This window comes from Balaenoptera borealis (genome assembly GCF_965194805.1).
Source record: "Balaenoptera borealis genome assembly, chromosome: 5".
NCBI lineage: Eukaryota > Metazoa > Chordata > Mammalia > Artiodactyla > Balaenopteridae > Balaenoptera > Balaenoptera borealis.
Window position 1 is genome coordinate 50,192,122 of NC_138862.1, and position 26,947 is coordinate 50,219,068.

At 38.2% G+C, this 26,947-nt stretch overlaps 1 protein-coding gene and 1 pseudogene across 7 annotated transcripts in view; both read left to right on the plus strand.

The window, feature by feature from the left end:
- Positions 1-8,696, plus strand: part of ZPLD1 (zona pellucida like domain containing 1) — a 226,911-nt gene extending 218,215 nt beyond the window's left edge. For 5 of the 6 annotated variants that reach the window (XM_082392144.1, XM_082392146.1, XM_082392143.1 and 2 more), the window contains 2 exons: positions 782-811; positions 1,236-8,383. In XM_082392144.1, coding sequence (XP_082248270.1) covers positions 782-811; positions 1,236-1,411 — 206 coding nt within the window. In that variant the 3' untranslated portion in view covers positions 1,412-8,383. Of the gene's footprint in view, positions 1-781; positions 812-1,235 lie in introns of all 6 variants that reach the window. The other variant, XM_082392148.1, reaches the window with a different exon arrangement.
- A 131-nt stretch (positions 8,697-8,827) lies between these two features.
- LOC309628819 (elongin-B pseudogene) overlaps positions 8,828-26,947 on the plus strand; it is a 59,139-nt pseudogene continuing 41,019 nt past the window's right edge. Inside the window, exon 1 of the transcript XR_014249479.1 lies at positions 8,828-13,660. The product of XR_014249479.1 is annotated as an elongin-B pseudogene (transcript). The remainder of the gene's footprint in view (positions 13,661-26,947) is intronic.

The following is a 26,947-nucleotide window of genomic DNA, read 5'->3' on the forward strand; positions in this document are numbered from 1 at the left end:
AACTGCACACATTTTATGGTTCAAATAACAAACACTCACAGGCACATATACACCCATGTATTTAAACACAAATATAAAATTCACTCATTGTGTATGTTCAAGGGTTAATTGCTATATGATTACAAAATGGGTAACAAAAACTGGGAAACCAAGTGAATGTGTTCATTGCATCTATTATGTTTGTCAGGGAAAATGAAAAATCAATGGCTTCAGTCTTTTACTTAACAGATGCAAATAAAACTGCAACTCAAGTTCAGGAATGATTTTTCTTTTCATTTAGTTATTAAGTACGAATTTATTTTCTTGGAACTTGATGTTTTTTGCAGATTATAATGGGCAAATTGGCATCACTTAAAATAGAGTGGCACTAAATAATGAATGTTTCTCTATAAAAGAATAATAAATGGCAGGTTATAGGGCTTTAAAAAATGTAATAGCTGTTAACAATTACTGCCCCCACTAACCTGACTGGAGAGATAATGATGAAGCAAAGGCAGCAGGAAGGAATACAGAGCAGTATGTTTTACGATTTTATTTGTATGCCCAGGGCAGTGGCGGGGTGTGGGCTTGGAGGAATAGATAGATGATGAAATCTTGGACACATGGAACAGGAAATGAGAAAGCAGACGGTTTAGCGGGACTTTCGTTATTGCCTTTCCCAGGGAGCTTGTGGGTGAAGGTGAGGGGACATATAGGTAAAAAGTAATTATAGAACTATAACAGACATAGATAAATATTTGGAGACACAATATTGCTTTTCTTTTTCTTTTCTTCCCCCCAGATGAGACTCCAACCAACAATTCACAGCTTGGTAAGATAATTAACATATATTGAAAATTAAAGTATAATTTTTTTAAATGGTAAGTATTTTTTGGTGATTAGTTACAAAACTGTAATCAACTAAAAATAATGAGCTCTGGTTTAACAAGCTTGTTATATTTTAAATAACAGTTCACTGAGGATTTCTGAACTCATATGCAACCTGTTGGTCAATTTTTAGAGCATTTTATAGGTGACTGTTTTTGGCTGCCGGGGGGGGGGGGGGATACCAGGCCTCTAAACCATACAATCCTTTGGGTATTGAATTGAATTATAGTCAAATAAATTGTAGCATAATTGTCTCATGCTGTTATTCTACAAGATACTGATGACAGATACTTTGCAGGTTTAAATTGGGATAAGGTGAGTTAAATCTGATGCTGGACCTTCCCACTGTGCGTGTTTATTACTTGCAGGCTCTCCAAACGAACCTCATTTCCAGCTGAACGCCATCACCAGTGCACTCATATCAGGAACGGTCATTCTGGGAGTCGTGAGCTTTTCCCTCCTCCTGTGCTCACTGGCCCTTCTACACAGGAAGGCACCCACCAGTCTGGTATTGAATGGCATACGAAACCCAGTCTTTGACTGACTGTCACAGGCTCCTGCTCTCGGGAGAAGGCTTCACTGACTCTGCAGTGTGTGACTGCAGTCAGTGTTCTATCTGAATTGAATGCCAGCCAGCATTTGATATTTGTAGGTTTGATAGATTTCAGTGTAGCTTGTTAGCATGACAATAGTGAGAGAATTTTGATAATATTGCTCTTGTCACTTACATTTGTGGTCAGCCCTGTTTGTATGGCACCCATGGGTATACTGAGAATAGGCAAACAACATTCAGGACTTAGATCCTATAGGATCTGTCATTATTTCATTTCCTTTCAATTTTCTTTTGGTTATTGGTTTTATAGATAAAAGGTGACCATAGGAAAAAAAATAAATTTGTTGCATTTTATCCCCTAAGCATTAAAAGCCATTGTGATGGCACTTAGATTTGCATATGTGGTCCTGAAATGAAAGTTGCTTTTTGTTTTGTTCCAGATAATTGCAGCTTGGGGATAGGTTTTAATTGGACCAGCCAATTTGGACACCTGAGATTTAATTTCTCATTCTATGACCTCCTATGTTTTTGGCTGATTTCCATGTCTGAAAACATTCATTTGAAAAAAAAAAATACAACTCTTGGGTATTGTATCCTAACCTGGAGGGAGCATCCATTTGTGTAGCAAACACTAAAAATAGTCGTTAACCTCTAAAGGATACTGACACTAGGTCGTTATTCATTTGACAGAAGAATCTGTGATCAGTTTTCTCCTGGTTCAAGTGAGAACATCAACTTGTGTTCCCTCTGCCCCCAAGTAAACCATTCAGCTGCTGTTGCAGCTGTGCTTCCAGACTGCAAAGATTATTCTTAATTCAGGAACCAATACGTGAGAAAACAAACAGTAGTTGTGGGAGAGGACATTGTCCCCACACACAAGCATAGCATTCCTATGGGGTTTTTTAAAAACCTAAGTTCCGTTTTTTCCCTAGAACAAAGAGGAAACAGGTTAAATGTTTTTGCAGAATTTTGCTGGAGTCTCCATGAAAAAATTGTCGCTTTCCTTACAAATTTCTGATGTAGACAAAACATATAGTCTGGAGGAGGCCTACTTTTGCAGGTGTCTCCTTTAAGGCGTCATGAATGCCATGGAAGAAACAGTATTTTCCTCTAATAGTAAACTGCAAGAAGCATTTTATTTTTTATCAGTTTTGCAAAAAATTTTAAAAAGCCAAGTTTTAAGCCTATATTCTTACCAAAAAATCAAGCTTCCCTTTGTTCAATCTATCTACACAATGGAACAAATAAAACAATTCAATGACAAACACCAGAACCTAGCATGTGCAGCTACTAGAAGTGCTGTTTATAACTATAGAAATTGCTGTAGAGACTAATTGTTATTCAACATTTGTGACCTATTATTCAGGACTTAATTTTACTACACTACATGCAAATCACTATGCAAGCTTAGATTTGTTTCAAATGAAGTGTCTATGCTCTGATGTTAATAATTAAATCAATCATCAAATCAAAAAAATACCTTTTCTCTAATTTGCCTGAATAGTTCAGAAGAAAGTATTTATATTACTCTAATTAGCTATATAATTGCTTCAACTTTCTCTTTCAAGGTATAGACACAGTCAGAGGGAAATGGGATCTGAAAAGTCTCCTGATAATTTCTTCAATATAACAGAGTCTAACAAATACTTAAAAAGCCAATCTCCTCTTCCTCATGTTACTTCAAAATAACTTTGAAGTGACCATTCTGAACTTTATCAGTGTTAGCAATTTATTTACTAATTTAAAGGGGGAAATCTTATAGAAAAAAATATGGACCATGCTACTTATGTGACCCTCCATGTACAGGGATAGTATTGAAATATTCTGGTAAATCTATTTCAGATACTTTAAGTGAATTGCCATTGATCCAAGGATTAAATCCTGTGAATAGGACATTATATCATTGAAACTGGTTTGTCAGTTTGATTTTTGTGCTTTGGGGATAGTTACTGTTTCAGCTATTAACCCGTTAAATTCTATACACCATTTTCTAAAACTGAATAATGCACATATCAGTTTGCAAGCAACTTAAATCTCATATTATTTTTTGCCACCTTTATAACATAAGTGGGATGTCCAAAGCTATAATGAGACAAACCAGGTTTGCTTTAAATAGCGTTGTTCTTGTAAACCTGCAGTTATATGTAGTATTTAGTTATACTGAATATTCCAGTTACTATAGTGTGAAAACCTTACAAAATATGTGCAAATGTTCCTTCAGTTTTAATACCTCAAACTGTTTTTTGCACTTCAGGGGTAAGGTCTGATGACATGTAAAAGATGATTGTTCAATAAAATAATTAAGTGATATCTTTAAAACAGTGATTTTTTGTTTGTTTTTTTTTTTGTTTTGTTTTTAAGATATATCTCCATCCTACTCTCACCATTCTGTTCCTACTTTCACAAACATTAAGAAAGGTTAAACTTAAAATAAGTTGCCTAATGCAACAGGGAAGGGCAGTAGCTCTAGGCTAGATGAAGACTGCCCTCTCCACGCTGAACTTCCGCAGCCCTGTGTTGGGAGCATATTCATGAGATCAGCTGAGGGTAAAGAAGTAATTTACCTTGCGTCTGAGCTCTGACTAAAACTGAGCCTACGATTTTTAAAACTTTGAGGGGAAAGTAAAAACTGGAAAGACAGGAGCTCAGCTTCTGCCCAGAGTTGCATAGTCTCTCATGACAGTCCCGTCAGGATCTGGCTGCCACCCCTTGTTTTGGAATATGACAAAGAGTTGAGGAGAAATCCTTTTCCTCACTCAGGGAGAATCCAATCTTCCAGAACTGAGTACTAGTCTGGGTCCTCAAGTATTGGCACTTAGCTTTGGGAGCATGACAGACATGATGATCCATGAAGGGGCGTTGTTAGCTGTGGAAAATGTAAGGCAGTGAACTTCTAGAAGTGAGAAAAGAGCAGGAGAAGAAGTATATGGGAGACATTTGTTTGTGAACACACACAAGGTGTAGTTTGAAGGATTCTCAGAGCACTTGGCAGGAGGGAACTGTAACAGGATGGAGCGCCTTCTGTCAAGATGATAGAGGCTATTAGGCTAGCACACATTTGCTTTCATTTTATATTTATAAGGAAAACAGCAAGCTGACCATAGATCAATTGCTTTCGAAAATGAAGTTCCTCAATTATTTACAAGCAGGGAGACATTTAATACAAAACAATCCAAATTTGTAGTTTAGAAAAGTATATACTTGGGTAGTAAACAAAATAAGTACCAGGATTGGCTGGTGTCTTAGGGTGCCCCAGAGAAAAAGAACTAATAGGATGTATGCATATAAAGAGGTTTATTTTAAGGAATTAGCTTTCATTATTATGGAGGCTGACAAGTCCCAAGATCTGCAGTGGGCAAGCTGGAGACACAGGAGAGCTGGTGATGTGTTTCCAGACTGAGAGCCAGCAGGCGCAAGCCCCAGAAGAGCTTTTATTTCAGTTCTAGTCCAAAGGAAGGACTAAACCAGTGTCCCAGTTGGAAAGACAGTCAGGCAGGAGGAATTTCTCGTAGTCATGGGAGAGTTAGACTTTTTGTTCTATTCTGATTTTCAACTGAATAAATAGGGTCCACTCACATTAGAGAGGGCAATCTGTTTTACTCATGTATTCAAATGTTAGGTCTCATCCAGAAACATCCTACAGACACACCCAGAGTAATGTTTGACCAAATGTCTGGGCAACCCGTGGCCCAGTCAAGCTGACACAAAATGAACCATCACAGCTGGTAAACTTGCAAACACGCCATTATTATGTGTCACACTACTAAAATATAAAACGTCCCAATGAACCCAGCCACATTAAGGGAATGAATAAATAAAAATATTACAAAATTTGATAATCTCTTGAAATTACTTTGAAATATTTAATGTCTGGAGGTAAGGGCTTGTGAGCAGAGGGTCCTCTTTTATATTAGCTAAAAATATGGATCAAACAGAGAAAAGACAGGGCTATGAGTGGGTGGGCAGTGATGTGCTTGGAAATTATGCTGAATTATCTCTCCTTATCATGAGAAACAGGGCAGAAGGAGGCCTGGCATCAAAGTACTGACTGGACCTACATCCTGCAGGGTTGGTATTGAGGGGGCAGGTGGCCAAGGAGTGGAGTGAGTGATGTCCTCAGCAGTGACAACAGGCCAGAAGCAGTGAAAAGCATAAAACAGCAAAGCAGAGATAATAGGGGGCAAATGAAACAAGGCAAGTGTTGAACCCTGGGAGGTGAGGCAGCTTCTCAGAGGGCATGAGTTCACTGGTAGAAGACAAAAACAAATCTCTGGTAGCTGTTACCCATGTTTCTCATGATGGTGACTCGTCTCCTCCAGAGACTCAAAGGAAGTGGGAACTGGATAAATATAAGTTATACTTTCATGTTTGTGAGAATATCTTGCCTGATCCTTACTAATTTGAATAATACAGGAGAACTAAAATTGCCTTGATTAATACCACTTTTTGCTGAGATAGCAAGGAGAGAATTGGTTTGGGTACTAGACACAATATTTGGAAATCTCTGTTCAATAAACTACATTTAAAAAATGCTTTGTATTCTTGGCGAAGTGAAATTGAGAACTCAGATTGTTATCTGCATAGCTCAAACCTCTAATTCCCTTTTGCCTCAAGTATCTGGATATTTTTTGTTTTACTTAAATTGTCAACATAATTATCTCAATTTTCCCTTTCATTTTCTATGTTGAAAAGAGAAGTGACATCATTATATGGAAGTTTAGTCAAAGGGAACTTGGATCAAATGTTGAGGTTAGTTTTCATCAGGAGCACAGCTGTATTAGCAATGCCCAAAGCACAATCTATTACTGAATAATCCTGCTCCTTTGGCTAATCAACTAACACTGGAAGATCCTGGGAGAGTTTGGGTTTGACAAGTTCACGCAACTCTGACTCAAAGTTACACAGGTCCTGAAGCCATTTCTCCCTTTGCGTGTAGTTTTCTAACTTTAGAAATTATTTACCACTTGGGGATTGGAACTGATTTTATTTTAAAAGCTATTGTTTTGCTAACATATATTTTGTTGTTCATAAAATGAGATGGGAGAATGCCCACTGAGAGAGAATTGAACCCAGTTATTTCTCTTAAATTCTATAAAGATAAATCACAATTAGTTTTTGCATCACCCTCACTCTCAAAAATGCAATATGGAACACGGGTGATTCATTATCTCATTAAAAGATTTATCAAAACTTTAATGCTTTCTTTCCAGTTTGTCAATGAATCCATAATGAGAATTTCTCTTATTTCACACTTCACCATCCCTGGTCTGTAGCCCTTGTCTTGTGATCCAAAATGGAGAAAGGTCCAAAAACAGAGGCAAAGGACATACACACATCGTCAATAGTTTAAGGAAATTTCCTGGAAGCTGCCACAGGAGACTTTCTCTCATTTTTAACTTGCCAGAACTTAGTCACATCATCACACTACCAGCACAGGTGTCTCAGAAATGTACTGTGGGTGTCCATATGCCCAGCTATCATCAGAGGATCTGACTTAAACCTATGTTACTCAAGTCATGTCATCATTTACTCACAGCTTTGAAACATGAGATACATTGATTTATGTACAAGGATGTTTATCACTATTATTTTTAATAAAAAATATTAGATGCCACTTAAATGTTTCCAAATACAGAATTCTTAGATGTATTATGGTCCTTTGCTGTGCTATAATGATATGTAAACACTAAAGTCAGTTATAAAAAGCCTTTACCCAAATGGAAAATGCTTATGCTTTAACATGAAAAGAAAAAAGCAGAATACAGAACTGTATATATAATATGAGCTCACACAGAAAAAAGACACGAAGGAAACTGATAGAAAAGTTAACTATGGTCAGTTAGGAAGAATAATTGGTTTTGATATTAATCTTCTTATACTACTACTCTCTAGAATGTTTTCTTTTCTTTTTTCTTTTCCTTTTTTTTTTGTTTTGAGAAAGTATCCAGATAATTTAAATGAGAAAGTAATTTTAGTGGTCTGGTAATTTGGAAGTTGAGGAAAGTGTTTTGTCTATATTATTGACATAATTGTATCAATTCTCAACTTTATTTCATCTACTGAAAAAAAAAATTCTTAGCACTTAATCTAATGAGCATGTAGGAAGAAAACAAAAATCCAAAGCTTTCTGAGAGACAGTGGAAATGCAACTGCTTTATTTATTCCAAAGCAATTCTAACATTTTATTCAACATGCAAATGGTCTGCAATGCACTTAACATTATACAATGGCAGACACTAAGCAGATTTGGGGAACTCTAGATTCTATTGACAGCAACGAATGAGCTATCTGACTCACTGTTTTTCATTTGTGCATTTGTTTTTCCCATATCACTAGCATTCGTTATGGTCACACAGCCAGGCTCACACTCAAACCGAGTTTACGCTCTGGGAAATGCTGAAAAGCATTATCATCTTCATTATTGTCATCAGGGAAAATTATGTTCGTCCATGCTCTCTGGAGTTGATGGCTGGAATGTTTGAAAACAACATCTAGGCATTTTCCCTCTCACCCTGAGGAAAAAAAATACATACCAGTGTTATTTTTTTTTTTTTATTTTACTAATAATCTGTTTTTCCTTTGCCCTTTAGAGTTGACAAAAGCTGCATGTAATGAATGCTATTTGTACATAAAGGCAATCTCCAGAATAAGTATAATGTCACTGCCTGGCATATGAAACAGATACAGAAATTCTCCAGATCAGCCCCTTTAGTTGAACACTACTCATATTTTGAAGTAAACAAATAACCATTTCCTGTGCATTTTCGCCTCACCCCATCACCTCATCAGAACAGTGATAATTGCTTTGGAGACTCTTGGTATTCCCTCCATGCCCTACTCAGTATCCCTTGGAAAGGGTGGTCAGGACACCATTGGAAATACAGCTATAAGGTCCAAATTCCTCCAGGTTTGAGGAGAAAGGTTGTAGCAGCTTTCCTGCGCTAATTCATGAACTTTTTTTTTTTTTAATTTATTTATTTTACTTATTTTTGGCTGTGTTGGGTCTTCGTTTCTGTGCGAGGGCTTTCTCTAGTTGCGGCGAGCGGGGGCCACTCTTCATCGCGGTGCGCGGGCCTCTCACTATCGTGGCCTCGTTGCGGAGCACAAGCTCCAGACGCGCAGGCTCAGTAGTTGTGGCTCACGGGCTTAGCTGCTTCGCGGCATGTGGGATCTTCCCAGACCAGGGCTCGAACCCGTGTCCCCTGCATTAGCAGGCAGATTCTCAACCACTGCGCCACTAGGGAAGCCCCCATGAACTCTTTTGAGTTAAATTTTTTCCTCAAAAAGAGATCTTTCCTCAAAATGGCAACCAGTGTAAGTAACTTTGTACATACCCAGAGGGTTTGAAATAATGCCTTGAAGACTGTGTGGTTTTTCCTAAATTGTCAACTATAGAGTTCAAAGGGATCACATTTTGCCTCAGCTTAAGACCAACACTTTTCTTTCTTTAAATAGGATTAAGAGAATCACGAAGCCCTGCGGGTGCGGGGTGGGGCCGCCCTGGCGCGGGGCATGCTGGGACCAGCGCCCGGGTTGCTGGGAAGGGGGCGGAGCGCGGCTGTTCTGGAGCGTCTAGAGGGAGAAGTAGTAGCTGTGAGGGACGGGCTCCTCACGAGAACGACATGTTTACGGACGCCAAGGAGTCAAGCACCGTGTTGGAGCTGAAGCGCATCGTCGAGGACGTCCTCGGGCGGTCGCTGGACGAGCAGCGAGCGGCTGTACAAGGACGACAAGCTTCTGGACGACGGTAAGACATTGGGCGAGTGTGGCTTCACCAGCCAGACAGCAGGGCCTCAGGCCCCAGCCACTGTGGGACTAGCCTTCCGAGCAGATGAAGCATTTGAGGCCCTGCGCATCGAGCCCTTCTCCAACCCACCCGAGCTGCTGCATGTGATGAAGCCGCAGGACTCAGGAAGCAGCCCCAATGAACAAGATGTGCAGTGAGAGACCCTCCCCCCACTGCCCCTTCCCCCCCCCTTAAAAGATATTTGGGTGTCCAAAAAAGAAAAAAAAGAGAGGTTATTCTCTTAATCCCATCTGAAGAAAGAAAAATGTGTTATCATGTTTCGCTCTCCAGTTTAAATGACTTCTCCCAATATCTGAACTCTGTGCTAACTCTAAATGGAAGCCAAGAAGCAAAGAATAATGTGCTGTTTTAAATGTAAATGGAAGATAAGATGTTGAGGGTAAATTTTAAAACCACACCAAGATATATGCATTCTCCTCTCACATTTAAATAATGCTCACATTAAATAATTGTTCCAAAGGAACTGTCAAATGAAACAGTCAGTTATAGCTTTCCCTAGCTGAGCTCTGACAACTAGAAAAGTCTAAGGCTCACAGTGAAGTTATGAAAATAATTTTTTAAAAAACTCATTTGCAAAACATGAGCAAAACCTTATTTCTATCTGATATTGGCAGAAAAATGAACAAGTTCTACAGTATTGATTAGGTGACGCTTTCTAGATTATATTGATTATGCAGGGCTAGCCCAGGGAATCTAAACCACGTAGGACGAAATTGAGTTTTGAGGACCTGTGCATAAATTGCAAAGGTATAGGCATTATTGTTTTTAACTTTTATCTTAGATATCATCTTTATTTGTGCTTTCTATGCTCTGGGAAAATGTGGAACTGACTATGAAATGCAGAAGCTCTGCAAATCAGTACCTAGAGCTTCCTGGGGGCCTTGAAGTCAAGGAATTTGAGCACATTGCTTGTAAAACAGGTTGCTCATTCCTGCGAGCTGATATATTATGGCCGGCATTGGTTTGGAGTAAGAGAAATAAATTGGAAACTTACAATAACTCTAGAACGCTAGTCCTGGATGTATGATCCCCTGACCCTCACCATCAGTCTTACCCAGTAACTTGTTAGAAATGCAGTTTCTCAGAACCCAGTCCAGATCTACTAAATCAGAAACTGTGGGGGTGGAGTCCCCTTTTTTCTGTTTAGCAAGCCCTCCAGTTGATTCTGCTGCATGCTAAAGTTTGAGAACCACTGCTCTGGAATAAGACTGAAGGCAATTCCAGAAAGCTGAAAAGAGATCACCATAGATATATGGAAGTATCTGTATATCCCCAAACAGAAAGAAGGAGCCATACTACCTAGTGTCTAGAGCTGGAAATACACCTCTATTATGAAATCCTCTATTATGTATAGCATTTTGACCCAAATGGTTACACTTACCCATCATTTATGATCCCCAGGGCTGATTCAGCTGACCTGGCTGGGCAGTGGTGTACTTTCTCCCTCATTTCTCCTTGTTTATTATCTATGTTTAGTATTTTATATGCTTAGTGAAGGGATGAACGTTCCAGATCGAGAAAGATGGTTCTTTGGTCAAAGACATGAACATCCCTGAATTCCTCTGTACTATATTCCTTAAGGACAGAGAATGCTCCAGGACTTGGAAGATTTCTGTGGTCTAGATTGTGTAGATTTGGTCTCTAGAAATAATCTATATAGAAAAACCCTGTGCTTTGGAGTCAAAAAGACTTGATTTGAATCAGTTGTCACTTGTGAGGTGTATGACCTTGAGGAAGTCATTTAGCTTCTTTGAACTTCAGCTTCCTTATCTATGAAGTGAAGATTCTCATACCAACTTTGGGGGTTAATTTGAGGACTAGGGATAATCTGTGGAAAGGCCTGGCACTTGGTAGATATTAGAGCTTCCACTTATCCTGATTTCCTCACTGTTGCACCTGTTCTTGGCCATTATTGTGATTTCTGACTTAATTTTGTTTCTACATTGTGTGGTGGGAGGTTAAGAGCATGGACTGTGGGTCAGCATACCTGAGTTTGAATCCCAGCTCTGAAATATATTTTGTGTTTTCCTCATGTGTTCAATGTGAAAAATACTACTACTTACCTTCACAAGTTGTTCTAAGGAATAAATGAGTATAAGGTGCTTCTCAAATGACTGACAGAGAGGAAGCATGCCATTAATGTTAGCTATTACTGTTAACCTCATTCCTCAGCCCTGTTGTAACTTCACTTTTCTTCCTTATCCTACTTGTGCCCTAAAAATAGTACTTTAGTGGAAAAAAATCATCTACTCACCCATTCATTCAGCAAATATTTTTGAAGATCTACTATGTGAAAGGACTTGAGCATGGGTAGATCTCTGCCTCAGGTTTTTGAAGACAGATTTCATTTACCACTTCTACTCCAAGTTAGTTTCCTAATCTGTAAAACAGGGATAATAATAATTCTTTCTGTATCCATGTTAGAGTGTTGTAAATAAAATGAGATAGTAAATGAGATTCCAAAAACTGAAATGAGAAGCCTCAAGACCTTACACATATAATCAAACCATAAACACCTTCCCAAGTAGCATAGAGTCAAGGTAGAGGAGTACAACTACTGCTCCTCCTTTCTAAACACATCCCCCAGCTTCTTATTTGTATTTTCTTTAGCAGCCTTCATGCTCTTAGTAGGATGAGATGAGTGAGAAGAACAAACTATTTAACAAGTATGAAATAAATAAGTAGAAGGACCAAGTTCAGAAGGTTTTCCTCTTTTTCAAAAACTTAAAGCTCTAGACACTACTGTAAATGTGTTGTATATTACCAAATTTATTTGTTGGAAAGAATGTTTATCTACCACCAAGATTACACTCTGAAAACAAGAACTCGATTTTTGAGCACTGAATGATATTAGAGGTTCAGGCTGCTGAACTGCAGGTTACTACAGATCCATTTTGGAGCCAAGGAACCTGGCAGTAATAGGGGCCCCTTCTCCATCAGGGTTGTGATGATAGGGTCTTAAGTTTGTCTTGCTACTTCTCAGACTCATTGCCTCTGGACCTCTGGGAACTCCCTGGACATCTGTGTGTCCATCAGGCTGCACTCTTTCCTGTTATTTGTCACCTCTCATGACTGGACTTCAGTTCTAATCCCTGACTTGTTCGTCACTTTCCTGACAGCCTGCACAGCGCTTTTCTCTGCCTCTACTCCTATCAGTTGCTACCAGGTCCTGTCCTGCTATAAACTAGAATTGTGAGCTGCAGTGTTCCTGACCAAAGGTGTCACTGGTATTGGAAGATTCCTCTTTGGGGTCTCTTCTCCCCCATGGAATTTTACACCAGCCCAGATCACGTCTAAGTCTGACCCAGGTTTGATTTTTAATTTTAGATGGTTGACCTCCTCCAGGGGAGCCAGTGCATGTGGATTCTTAACCGTGCTTACTTCCCTTACGCTATAGTCTGCTGAGCAGTCTCAGAATCTTACAGCCGGGATCATGTGTGTCAAGACAGGGAATCTATTGAGGAGAAAAAGTCATTTCAAACTTCCCTAGACAGCAATTTAAGTGACCCAGTCCATTCAAATCATAAAATTTCTAAGAAGGCAAGCAAAAATATTGTTAATTAAATGTTTAATCTTTATTATAACTAGCATATTAATTTTAAGTAGTTTTAATTTGTATTATAGCACAATTTTATTTATGTGCAGCATGTAGCCTTTATAGAGTAGAGTGCCCTCTTGTATAATCAGTGTGTATAGGATATTTATGCTCATTTTATTGGACTCTCAGCAGAATTTTAGTATTAAATATATGGTAGAATTTTATGCTTTTTTTTAATGATATCATTGGCCTAAGCTATCCTTGCTTTTATGCCAAGTCTCTTTCCAAGAACACAGCTCTCAATTTCAACATTATTTCTCTGGGAAAAATACATAAATACACTGTCTTTCATGAACATTTGCTTGTCTGTAATTTCAGTAAACCTAATGCACAGAGACCTAGGTTTTCTTCTTTCTGTTGGAACTTTTTTTCCTTTGGTACAATGATTTCCCTTCAGGTCATGTGATTATGCTATGTGGTGGTTGAGCCTTTTACTATGAGTGAAGCATTCATTTCCTTGAGTCACAAAATTCTCAGGAAACTAAAGTTCTTAAAAATGCATGTAAGTGTGTGGGGGTGGGAGTGGGGGGTGCTGTACATATAAATGTAATACAACCAAGAAAAGAATCCTTAATTAGAAAACAATTTCAATTTAAAAGAAGGCTTTTGAAATAGAAAATAAAAGTTGATTTAACCCATATCTGTCTTTTATTGTTAGTACTTATTCTCTCAGTGTATTTTAATTCACAGCCTTGTTCAGAGACCTAGATTTTATATGGCCAATGAGGCCTGAAAACCCTCTTCCTGGTCATCTGGAACAAGATGGAATCTGACAGGTGCAGCTGCAGTGCATAATATCCTCAACAACACTGAACATCTGGTGGTCGATAACAAAGTAAGTTGTACCTAGGGTCTCAGGTAATATGCAAAGCAGTAAGAATTGGTTTTATGTTAGAAAGAATGTTGAACAAGAAGCTGGGAGACTGACATTCACTTCGGCAAATCATAATCTCTCTAAACTTCTATTAGATTCCGTACTGTGCTTTATTAATTTCCTGTAAGAAATTCAACTGGCATTTTTTCTGCTTCATGCATCAAACTACTTTTAATATATTAACATTTTAATAAAAATAGTATAATTACATGTGGAAACATATGCATTGCAACTTTAAGTTGTCTGTGCTTGGAGAGAGCAACTGTTAAGCCTAACCATGAAGACTTAGGTTAAGCCAGCAATAAATGTAATTTGATATTTTAAAACTCCCATCTTCAGACTTTATGGAATAAAATATACATGCTAGAATAATAAGATCTCATAAACAGCAAATACCTAATCATCTTTTGTTTGTAATTGAAAGCTTTTAATTTTATGCCAGTTGTCGTCATTATATACTGTAAGATGCAAATCCTCACAACCATCTTTTTCTACTATTGAAAAGTCATATAAATTTAGAAACTATTTCATTTCATCCATGCTATGTTCATTTCAATCCGGAGTAAGCAAACATTTCACATGCACACAGTGAATCTCTTATAGTCCCATTTTAAGGTTGTCAAATATTCTGATTTCAATCCTATTTGATCAATTTAATATTGCAATTTAAATGGTTAGATTCTACCATTAGATTTTAATTACCTTCAATTCTATCAGAGTGGGTTCCAACCCTTTGTGGCAGATTCATTTCCTGCTCAACCAAAATGACAATACTCTTTAAATAGGCTTTTCCCTGCTGCTAGTGCTTTCTTTCTGTGGAAAGAAAGCGTTTTAACACATACTGTTGTTTATTTCCTCTCTTACTCCAGGATAAATTTATGTATAAAATAAGTAACACGCCATACAAAGGAAAGACAAGATGAGAAACATGATAATATTTACTTTGTGAAAAAAGATGCTCATCATTTCTTTAATATATGTAACTGAGTGGATTTGTCATTTTAACTAGGAACTGTAAACGCTCATAATAATATGACTCTCCACCTTTAAACCTTCCTTTGCCTGGGTCATTTCAAATACAGCCTCTCTCTAGAGAATGTAATTGTGTAATTAAATGAAATACATAGAGAAGAATAAATCCTTACTTACTGGCCTGTGATTTCAAGCACAGCATAGAATAAAATCATAGAGACTCCATCTGAAGTGTACACATGTACACTTATATAAAAATCACATTGTAAAAGATGTAACAATAGAAAGTTTCATTCTTATTTTTGATGCTATCACCGGGTACTTCTGGACAAGTCATTAATTGCTTCATGCCATCAAGGGCCACTTAGTGGATTAAAGCAGTAACCTTCTGAGTTGTCCCACTGGCCAGAAAGATTTAGGTTAGGCTCCAGAAGAAACCCCCACAATAGTTTATACAGGAGTGCTGAAAGTCGAGCATGTTGGAAATTACTTTGTGACTGCATATAATAACTTTGGGAATACAGATACTGTCATGTGTGAATAGGTGGTTAAAGGAAAATGGTTTTCTTTCCTTGACACTTGAGGATTTTCCATGTAACAACGTCCAGAAGTGAAGGTGACTCTATTATGATGCTACAGCATTTTGGCAGAAAGCTTCCCACTTTTTGTACACCCTTTTTTTTTTTTTTTTTTTTTTTTTTTAAGAAAGTCTTTTTTTTTTTTTTTAATTTATTTTTATTTATTTATTTATTTATTTATGGCTGTGTTGGGTCTTCGTTTCTGTGCGAGGGCTTTCTCTAGTTGCGGCAAGCGGAGGCCACTCCTCATCGCAGTGCGCGGGCCTCTCACTATCGTGGCCTCTCCTGTTGCGGAGCACAGGCTCCAGACGCGCAGGCTCAGTAGCTGTGGCTCACGGGCCTAGCCGCTCCGCGGCATGTGGGATCCTCCCAGATCAGGGCTCGAACCCGTGTTCCCTGCATCGGCAGGCAGACTCCCAACCACTGCGCCACCAGGGAAGCCCCCTGTACACCCTTTTAATTAAAATCTAGTGTGGCAAGAGATTGCCAGTTTCTTTAAGTGGGATCTGTTGCCATTATAATCGATTCTGACAAGGCTCCCAGCTCATTTTTAAAAGAAAGTACTGTTTATTCTTGAATCAAATAATGAATAACCTAAAAAAAGTCAAATTAAGTTCTTTATAAGATCTGCATATCTTACATAGGTTATGCGGATATAAACAGTTTGCTTCTATGCCTGTCACTGACCAGTATTATGGAAGTTACTACAAGCTAAAGTGGTTGACAGCTTTGGATTCAGATAAGTCTTGGCTCTGCCACTTGCCAGCTATGTGATGGACAAACTTCTTAATATTCCCTAAACCTCAGCTTTCTCATCTATGAAATGGGGTGGCCACATATAGCTGTGAGAATTAAATGAGATCATCTAATATAAATTTTTAGCACAGTATCTAAGACTTAGGATGTCCTCAATACATTGTTGGTGGTGATGGTGGTGAATAGCTCTCAACTCAGACCGAAGTCCTTTGATAGTTTTCCCATTGTCCATATTCAGGCAGTAGTCAGATCCTTCAGTTCAACCTCTGTCTCGTATCTGTGCTTTATTTTTAGTCCTACCTTTCTGCCCTGTATCAGCCTGTATTCAAACGAGAATGTATGCGAGAGTGAAAGAACTTTGTAAATTCTAACACACTAAAGAATTATTGGTTATTTTTAATATTTTACTGAAACTTACCAGAACTATAGTAATTTATTAACTGGTATAATTCACTACACATTCTAATCCATTCTTAACAGTGCTGCTGTAGGTACATTTTAAAGCATTTCTTTTTAGATCACTCCCTTCCTCAAATACTTTCTATCACCCGTAGGCGTGATGGACAACAATCTACCAAAGTGGGTCATTGTCTCTCTTTATAACCTTGTCTTCAGACATTTCCCCTAAAATGCTACTAATACTCTGCTCTCCAGCACTTCAGAAGATGTCCTCCTCTAAATTTGTTCTAACATTGCCTTATGTGAATAGTTAACTTTTATTAAGTTAATTATTTTTAAAGATTTACATTTATTGAGGTATAATTGAGATATAACATTATATTCATTGGTGAATACTTAGGTTGTTTCCATATCTTGGCTATTGTAAATAATGCTTCGGTGAACATGGGGGTGCATATATCTTTTTGAGTTAGTGTTTTCATTTTCTTTCAATAAATACCCAGAAGTGGAATAGCTGGATCATATGGTAATTACATTTAAAATTTTTTAAGGAACCTCCATGCTGTTTTCCATAGTGGTTGCACCAATTTACATTCCATTATATACATACTAGTTAATTCTTTAATTGGATAAATATTGGTTAAAAAATGTTTGCATGCTTTCTCTCTGTATTGAATGGTCTGTTACTCTTTTGACTACTTAAATTCCTGTCCTCTGAGGCTCTACTTAAAATTTGTTGTTGTTGTTTTTTTAATTTAGCTTTCTTGGATCTCCCAGGTGGGAATCAACCTCTCCCTAACCTGTTCTCCATTTTCTAGACTGTATTCATGTTCACCCTTTTATCTTAGTTTGCCATTTACAACTTAATCTGAGAAGTCTGGAGGGCAAGGACTGGGTTGCTATTTTCCCTCAACCCTCCACAATGCCTTGTGGAACATCTTTCACAAGGAAGGTGCTAAATCAGGAGAAAAAGTATTGTCTTTTTCTCTATAGATGTATTTGCTAATACTAAGTTGTAGTAAAGGAATAGAGTAACAAAAGATAGAGCAGCAGCTGAATTTAAAAAAAATCCCCCAAACCCCCAGCGGATAGAGAGATTGGCTTTGATGCTTCCTTCTCTTTTTCCATGTACTCCTCTTAGGCTGTACATTCTTTTGATATTTATTTTAACTGAAATTCGCTAGGATAAAAATGGTGGGTGAAGGTCATGGATGAAAGATGGAGGGAGAACAAAGTTTCTCCCAAAACCAAAGTTCAACTGTGGACTGAGTCTTTGTTCTGAAGTGTTTTACTAAGACCTATGACCATCCTCACCATCATATAGCAACAACAAAAAGCACCTCTATAACTCTGAATTTTTTTTGCCATTTGATGATGACTTGTATTAGCCTGACCTGGTCAGTTTGGTATTCAGAGTAAGGTGAAAATTCATCACAGAACAACACAGCATTTTATCAATGGCCATCCTCCTCATTTTGTGCATCCTATCTCTACCCCAATATTTTGTGGTTCTGTTTAGCCCCAAACTGCGTTTTTGTGTGAGACGTTTGTGAGAAGATTGAAAGATGCAGTTAGAAAATACTTTATTGGCCTTCAACACCACCAACGTGCAGGATTATCAGTGTTTACCGCATCTACCAATTAGGCAACATTGAGAGGATCGCTTCAGGCTTCTCAAATCTTCTTTCATCCTTCATGTAAATCACTGTGAATTCTGCAGAAGATGTAATGGGAAGGGTCATTTGGGGACCACGTATTGATAGCTGTGGGCAAGATACTGTTATAAGTTTCCGTTGTACCTTTCATAGAGTAATTATCTGGATAAATAGAATTGTCCCTTTAAGGATTTTAAAATCCAGCCAGAGCCATTCATCTTTCTAAACCCATGAATGAAATTGGTCATCAGCTACAGTTGCATCTCGCCTTATGGACAATAAAAACTAGTCATCTTTTATTGTGAGGAATGTATGATCTTAATCACCCCTGTTTTAAATCCCAGCTTAAATATAAGAATAGATGGACTGAAGGAAAAAGAAAATACACTTATCCTCAAATTAGCAATTATGCTGGGCAAAACAAATAAGTTTGTTGTTGGCAGACTGCCTGACTGACAAACTAAATCAGAGTGGAGAAGGCATTGCCTTTTTTTTCCCATTTGTCAAAATGTTGTTCTGGGTTCCATGGTTCCTGAAATGGCCCTATGATGATGACTTTCATTCTCCTGATATCACATGAGTCTTGCTTTGCATCAGATTGGGGAGAGAGATGTACTGAGTGCTTTTGTTTCTGTGACCAACTCCTCTCCTTTCATTTAAAGGTGCATTAAACACAGTTTACAGGGATATTCAAATCATACAGGTTTTCCTTTTAAAGTTTTCCACTTGATAAAACAGAGCAACCATATCATAGCTACATTGCTATTTGTACTGAATCCACTGTTTCAGAAAGATATTGCCTGCAAAATTGCTGCTAGCTATAAAATGAATAAAATATCAATCCTGCGCTACAAGGTACACGCCAGATGTAGCCATGCTTTTCTGGAAACTATGCCCACCAACAGGAGCTACATGAGAAATTGGCCCTGAGCTCTTTCAGCCTCATAAACAGGACTCTAATTAGAATGCTGATAAATACTTCAACAGCTAGCATACAGAGTAAGCATTCTGTGGTTTAATTTATACAGTTCTTCCAACATTCTCTGGTAGGGAATGATAAACCATACTGCTGATACCAGGCTTTCATGAAAGCAATAATAACATTAGCCAAACTCCATTTACAAAATAATCTCATTAAACCTCAATCGTGAATATCCCTGAAAATGCTGAACAAGAATAGCTTGGATAAATGCAATTTATAGATACTCATATAAACTTTTAGTTTTCAGTTTTAGATTACTTGACCTCTTATACTTTTACTAAAATGCTTTCTATAACTTGAAATATGGACTGATGTGGGCTTTACCGTCACTCCCTTCTGCCTACTGTTGCTGAGCTACACCAGGCTTTTGCATATTCAGGAATAAGCCCATTTTGGACCAGATACAACAGGTTGATTTTATTTATTTATTTATTTGCATTATATATATTTTTTATTGAAGTATAGTTGATGTACAATATTATATAAGTTATAGGTGTACAATATAGTGAGTCAGTTTTTAAAGGTTATACTCCATTCATAGGTGGTATAAAATATTGGCTAAATCCCCTGTGTTGTACAATATATCCTTGTAGCTTATTTTATACCTAATAGTTTGTACCTCTTAATAGCCTACCCCCTCTTACTGCCCCTCCCCCCTTCCCTCTCCCCTCTGGTAACCACTAGTTTGTTCTCTATATCTGTGAGTCTGCTTATTTTGAGTTGTATTCACTAGTTTGCTGTATTTTTTTAGATTACACATATAAGTGATACCATACAGTATTTGCCTTCCTCTGACTTATTTCACTTATTGAAACTTACTTGTGTTAGGCTCTTTCAGGTTGCAAGGAGCAGAAAGATATGAAGTTTTCTTTTCATAATATGAGTTTTTGGTCTGAATTCACATAGAGGAGTCAAGGAAGTGTTGAACAGTCTCAGAAGATACATCATCAGGCCTCATGGAGAACTGGAACTCAGTAAGAATTCAAGCTATTCTAGTGGTCCAACAATAATTCTAGTAATGAATTATGCCCATCCCAGTTTTATACTTTCTGTAATTCTTTCTCTACTTCTGTTACTGCTATCAATTGGCATCAGGGTACCTTCTTCCATTTACTGACGGTTCCTTCTGTCTCATGGCTCCTGTTTATTGCAAACTCTCCATGTGTCTTTCCTTCTGTGCTACTATACCTTCTGTGTCTCTCTTATTTTTATTCAAGTTTCTCAGGAGAAGGGATCTAATCAGGACAGATAATTATGGTTCAGTATGGAGTACCTACAATGAATAGATGTTTAACTCTAGGATGCATCACAGGCTGTGTAAGTCATTGTAAGGTTGAGTGCCTTCGGTTTAGGGGTCCTTCAACTATAACAAAGATGTTGGGGTGACATGGTCCAAAGCATGGTGACATATATGCATTGGAATTGAGCATCTTTGGTTATGGAGAAGACACTTGAGCTCTTTTTTAGCTTTTGAAAAAACTTAGGTAATTAATAAAGAAATTGTCAACCAAATTGTTCACCAAAAATACAGCCTATAATTGTTAAATTTAGAACTTCGTTTGCATGAGATTGAGAATAGCTTCAAAAAAAAAAAAAAACTAATTTGGCTGTCCTGCCACTCTACAGGAAGTCAGGTATAAGGACTCTAGAATTTTATAACTTAATAATTATAAGGGGATATAAGATGGTCTTACCCAAACCTCCTATTTTGCAGTTGAAGAATAGGCTAAGTGAATGGTCCAAGATCACACAGCTGATTAGTGTCTAGCTGCTGCATTATGAGGGACAGAAAACATTTTTCCTCTAGATTCTGTGTTTTAGAACACTGTGAGCAACACTTCTGCATGCTTACAGGAGAATCCTATTAGTTTCGAGTGATTACTTCACCACTTAAAACCCTTAATCAAAGAAGGGCCACAGAATTCATTTGAGTTACTGACAAATTGCTGAAATAGCTATTTTTCTCCAGATTAAAAATGCTTAAATTCATATATTCCTCCATGTTGTTTATACACACTAAAGAAACTTTAAATTATAATGCCATTTTACTTTTTTCAAAGTTTGTGATCTTACTGTGAATCACAGCATCAATACAATTCATAATTACTCTTTCTTTTTGGTTTATTTCACGGGCCACATTGAAACTTTGCAAAGATACATGCAAGGCCTTAGGCCAGGAATCAGTAGCATTGGAGGATTTCACATACTCTGATTACCCTTTATTATAGACATTGTTATTTATGTGCTCCCAATTACCATTCTGTAATTTTACCTTCCATGGAAAATATATCACATTAAGCCAGCCTTTTAAAGCACAAGAAATTAAATCAAGCTGAGAAATTCTGGGGTATAAATTATGTTCATTTAGGCACTTTCAGGTGCCCAGCTTAAGTGATAGATGTCTTCTTCTCTCAGGTTCACCCTTTTCTCATCCCTATGACAGGCAGCTCAGCTTTCTATTAAATTCCTGGTCCTTGAGAAAACAAAGCCAGCCTTTCTGCTTCGTTTGGAGGGTGCAGTCCTAGAGTGAAGATAAAATCATTTTCCATATCACTAACACCCCAAGCTGAGCAGAGTATGGCTTTGAGGGTAGAAAAGCAAAAGTGGAATCTCAAGGAAAGAAAACAAATACACCTGTTGGAAAATAAAACAAAAACCTCCCTCCCATCAAATGACCACTCCAGCCAACAACAGAGTTTGAAGTGCTTCATAGAGCCATCCTAAGCTGGCAACAGTGAATTACTGGATTCAAATATATTGTTGGTATACAGTCTCAGAACAATCCTCAGGTCTCAGCTTTGCTCCACTTATGCTCATATTTCAATAAGTTATGGCCAACAATCACCTAATATGTTTTTTTTTTAATTAATTTATTTATTTATGGCTGTGTTGGGTCTTCGTTTCTGTGCGAGGGCTTTCTCCAGCTGTGGCAAGTGGGGGTCACTCTTCATCGCAATGCGCTGGCCTCTCACTATTGCGGCCTCTCTTGTTGCGGAGCACAGGCTCCAGACGCGCAGGCTCAGTAATTGTGGCTCATGGGCCCATCTGCTCCGCGGCATGTGGGATCTTCCCAGACCAGGGCTCGAAAACCGTGTCCCCTGCATTGGCAGGCAGATTCTTAACCACTGCGCCACCAGGGAAGCCCACCTAATATGTTTTGACTGTCAAACTTTCATGCAGTTGGTAATGATCCTTCCAGAATGGTTTCTGTAGCCAGTGAAGCTTTCACCCATAAACCATAGACTCAGGAAGGAAACAGGGAGTGACCAAGGCATTTTGTGTTTGCATTTGTATTCATTTGTATACAGACCCATAATTCCTAACGGTGCATCCTTTCATTCTCTAAATGTCACTCTTAAATGATAAGGTAATGGTTCTGAATAACACCAAGGATTTAAAAATAAAACTCTTGTCCTTGTTAAATCTTGGGCTATGATTATATCAACTATAGCCAGTTAAGACAAAGACATGGGGTTGGTAAGTCCCAAACCTAGGGACTCCTCCTACTTAACCTTATAATAAAAAAGATTGTAATACTCAGCAGATGTAGCACAGTTCATCAGTGGGTAATTCAGTAAAGCTGTTCTTATCAGGGAAGTTAAGGATGTGATCATTGTTAGTGGACCCCAACTATGGGGAATCTGGAACCAGGATTTATGAACAAGAATCCAGCCTCAGGAAGATGGAGCGTAACTGGCAGGATTGTTCAAAGGGAAAGGGGCAGAGGAGTGGATTGGGGTAGTGGTTGCAATAATAATAACACCAGCAGCAGTGATCATAGGCATAGTTAAAGCTCTTACTATATACCAGGTGCTTTGCTAAACACTCTTCCGTGAACTAGCTCATTTATTTATTACAGTAATTCTGTAGGTTTGTTATTTTCCTTCTAAAAGTAAGGAAACTGATGTTTAGAGAAGGGACTTGACCAAAGTCCCACTGCTTATTTGTGTTTTTATCTACCGTTTCAGATAGGCTCTATTTGCCCCTTGGATCCTTCTCCACCTTGATCTTTACCCTAAGAGACTGACAGGAGGAGAATAGAGGGAAGTTGGAGAGAAGTAGGGAAGAAAGTGAAGTCAAAGTATTTTCCCCCCAGGTCCCTCCCTATAGGGTCATGTCAGGCTGCTTGTGTCCCTTGTCACCGAGCATCTGATATTAGAGCACATGGGGACACAGTGTCTAGCAATGTGAGATGCCCAGTTGTCATACTCTAGAAAGGGTTCAAAGAGAGCTGAACAAGGGGTGCAGAAACCCAGAATGTGGGGCAGGAACTTAGATCTCCTTTGCCTATGATCACAGACCTGGGTGGACTGGATCTGCCTGCAGGGTGAGTCAACTAGCTTCATCTGTGATGTCAGGAGAGCACCACCGACTCAGGCAAGGCTCAGGAGTGATTAGGCTTCTCTTGACATTGTGTGAGTTTGACTTTCTACCTGCTGGGAAACATTTTTTTATCTTATTAGTTGTTCTTTCATCTAATTGTTGTTATGACATCATGATACAGTGGGGCTTCCCTTAGGAACTTTGAAGTGAGGAAAATCTAATTGCCCTCCCTGCTCTAAGAGTAAAATTTTAATGTCAATTGAGCTGAGAAACGCACAAAGCTGCCAAAGAGGCAAACTAGCTCCTAGGTCTGCGAGACTTGATAGTAACTCATTGAAGTATATAAATACCAATTAAAAACAATGAATCCATGGAAAGAGGGCATTAACAGTCTCCAGGACAAAGAAAAAGGAGAGTTAGGAAGGTAAATGGAGACTAGATCCATGTTGGCATAGTCTGGTAAGTGGAAAAAGATCTTTGGCCAATGATTTTGACTATTCCTTCTGTCCAGACTTTCCTTATAGGAGATGGTGGCTTTATATGAATATACAAGTTTTCAATTGTATTCTCGTTCAGGAACCTTTTGATTATAATTGGACTTCTCATATGTTTTGTCTTTAGGGAAATAGTGTGCCAGCTAGAATTGAGAAACTGAATCAAGTAGATTTTATACTAAAATAAATCACTTGTCACTCTGGTTTTATTTATCAGTTTTGTGAGTTCAGTTAATGTACGTCTGCATCTGAGAGATCACTGTATGTGTGCTGACAAACAAGGCTTCACTGTCTTCAAGATGAAGGGCCAGGGGCTGCCATGGGAAAATTATTAAGCTAATCTCATCCCACGAAGCATTTTGGGAGGAGAACAAGTTGGTTTACCACAGGGGACCCCTCCCCCTCTACGGTAATCTGGGCTTTGGTTATTTATTTATTTATTTTTAAAGGTGTTGAGTATCCCTAAAGGCACTTTGCTTTGTACTGGCAACATAGTGGTGTTCAAGACACAGTCCTGGCTGTCAAAGACCTTAGGGTCTAGTGAGATCACAAGCATGCAAGGCCTCTTCTGTCCTAACTCTGCCTGACTGAGACTGCGAACACTAAGGACAATTTAGATGTATAAGGTGCTCTGGGACCCTGTGTGGATAAGTTGCGAAGACAGGAGGAACATCTCTTGGTTCATAAAAATACTTGGTTGCCAAGCTTCTGCCAAGCTTCTGCAGTTTTGTAGGATCCAAGATTTACCCCTGCCTGCTCCCTTAGATTTGAATGTTCAGAGCTTGCCTGGTATCCTGGGCCACCCTCACCTGGCACTGGGACTCAGTTCCCACCTTGCTCCTTGCCACAGGTGAGCACGCCTGCCTTCTCCTGTCCACAGGACAGAGTAGATCCACAGATATTCTTTTTCCTGGAAGGAAGGCTAGGTAATATTCTAAACATCCTATCAACTATTATGACTGTTGATATATAAACATTAAAAAATCATTCTTTCCCTTGGTTAATGATTCCATTGATTAATTCATCCATTTGTTCAATCTATGTCCTTTGAACAAGTGCTATATGCAAGGCTCACCGTTCTTTCATTTTACTGCTTCATTCTAGAAAAAGAGATAAGCCACATCTTATTATTGTATGTAAGATATTTATACAGATTTCCTGTGGGAACGTTGGAACATTAGGAGCTTTGTGTGGTAGGTGGTATTGAGATAGATCTTGAAGTGTAAAATATGCTTTTACAGGCAGAGACAGCAAAGACTCAGGACAAGGCAACTGTAGTCATGGGGAAGAGGAAGGAATGCTGTTTTTGAAATCCAATTGACCTCCTAGCCCAGCTCTGCCAATTGTCATATCTTTGACCCTAGAGAAGTCAATTTATCTCTTTCAAGCTTCCATTTTTTTCTCATGAGCAAAATGGTATAAAAATACCCACCTTCACACAGTTGTGAGGATTATGTGTAATGATATATGTTGAAGTTTTCTGTAAACTTTAAGTGCTATGTAATGGTGGGATTTTGTTCACACACAGTTCATGAAAGAAAAACTCAAAGGACTCACGTGATGTGTTCTAGGAATTGCAGGTGCTTTGGCCATGAATTCTGTTGAGGTATTTAGGCTCGTTCTCATTTGAGTGACCCTAGAAAACGGTTACCTTTTTTTTTTCCCAATTACTCAGCTGGAAAATGGGAATGCTAATTTCCACTTACCGGTGTTACAGAGACACTGTGATTACTAAAATTAGATTATATTATAAAATGCAGTGAGCATTTGGAAGTGAAGAGCTAATGTAAATAAGCTCAACTGAGTACATGTTTCAGCAAAGAAATATCATGCTAAAGAGATTTCTTTTAATGTGATACTGTTCTCCTTTACTAGGAAAACAGGATTTGTGACAAAGCTCTTGAAATGATGGCAGACTAAGTAAATGCATTAAAATTTGATCTATAGCAGGTGACTGTCTCCTTTTAAAAATTGTCAGCTTGGTTTTAAAAACTTGCAATATTCCAGTACTTGATTTTGGTTAATTACCACCAGAGCCATTTGGGGGTTTGGGCACGAATTTCATTTTAATAAACAACATCGGCCTAATTTGGGAATGACTTTTATTTCAAAACTGAATTCCTAATGTAAATGTCTGAAAGAATCCTCTATAAAACAACACGGGGGCACCGTAAAGATGGTGGAGGAGTAAGACATGGAGATCACCTTCCTCCCCACAAATACATCAAAAATACATCTGCATGTGGAACAACTCCTACAGAACACCTGCTGAACGCTGGCAGAAGACCTCAGACTTCCCAAAAGGCAAGAGGGTGGAAGGGAGACGCAAGAGGGAGGGGATATGGGGATATATATATACATATAGCTGATTCACTTTGTTATACAGCAGAAACTAACACAACATTGTAAAGTAATTATACTCTAATAAAGATGTTAAAAAAAAAAAACAACACATACACAGGAGTTATGTCTTTGTAATGTAAACACAGCCTAAAATTGCAATAAAGATACAAGAATTTTGGAACAAACTTTTGTAAATGATTGCATAATTCCTAATGTTTCATGCATAATTCCTAATGCTTCATCCCTTTGTTTTCCAAATGCTGCCTTTATATTCTGCTTAATCATTTCTCTGACAGTTGGGGGTGTTGTATGTCATCTATGGAAGAAGTATTTTCTTCAGTATTGCCATTATGAGTAACATCTTACTATATAAAAAATGCTATGAGCAATGCTAATTTGAATGGCTTCTGAGCCAACATCAACATTGCTGACACCATGGCATCATGTACATGAAATCTAATCACTCCAGTAATAGGATGCCTCAGTAAATCTGAGAACATTAACAGACAGTTGCATCAATGTAGCACTGCCTTGTGCTGCAGTGTATTGACACAGAAACATGCAGGTTTAAGAGCAGAAGCGTTCAAACATAGAATGCATTTATAGTTTGTAATGTGGCTGTCTGTCCATCATAAACTCTAATATGATGACACTCTTTTTCTGTATTACCTCTCTGAAAGATTTTGCACATACTATTTCAAAATCGGATGTGTCCATTTGAAAGACATGATTTGCCTTTTTTTGTG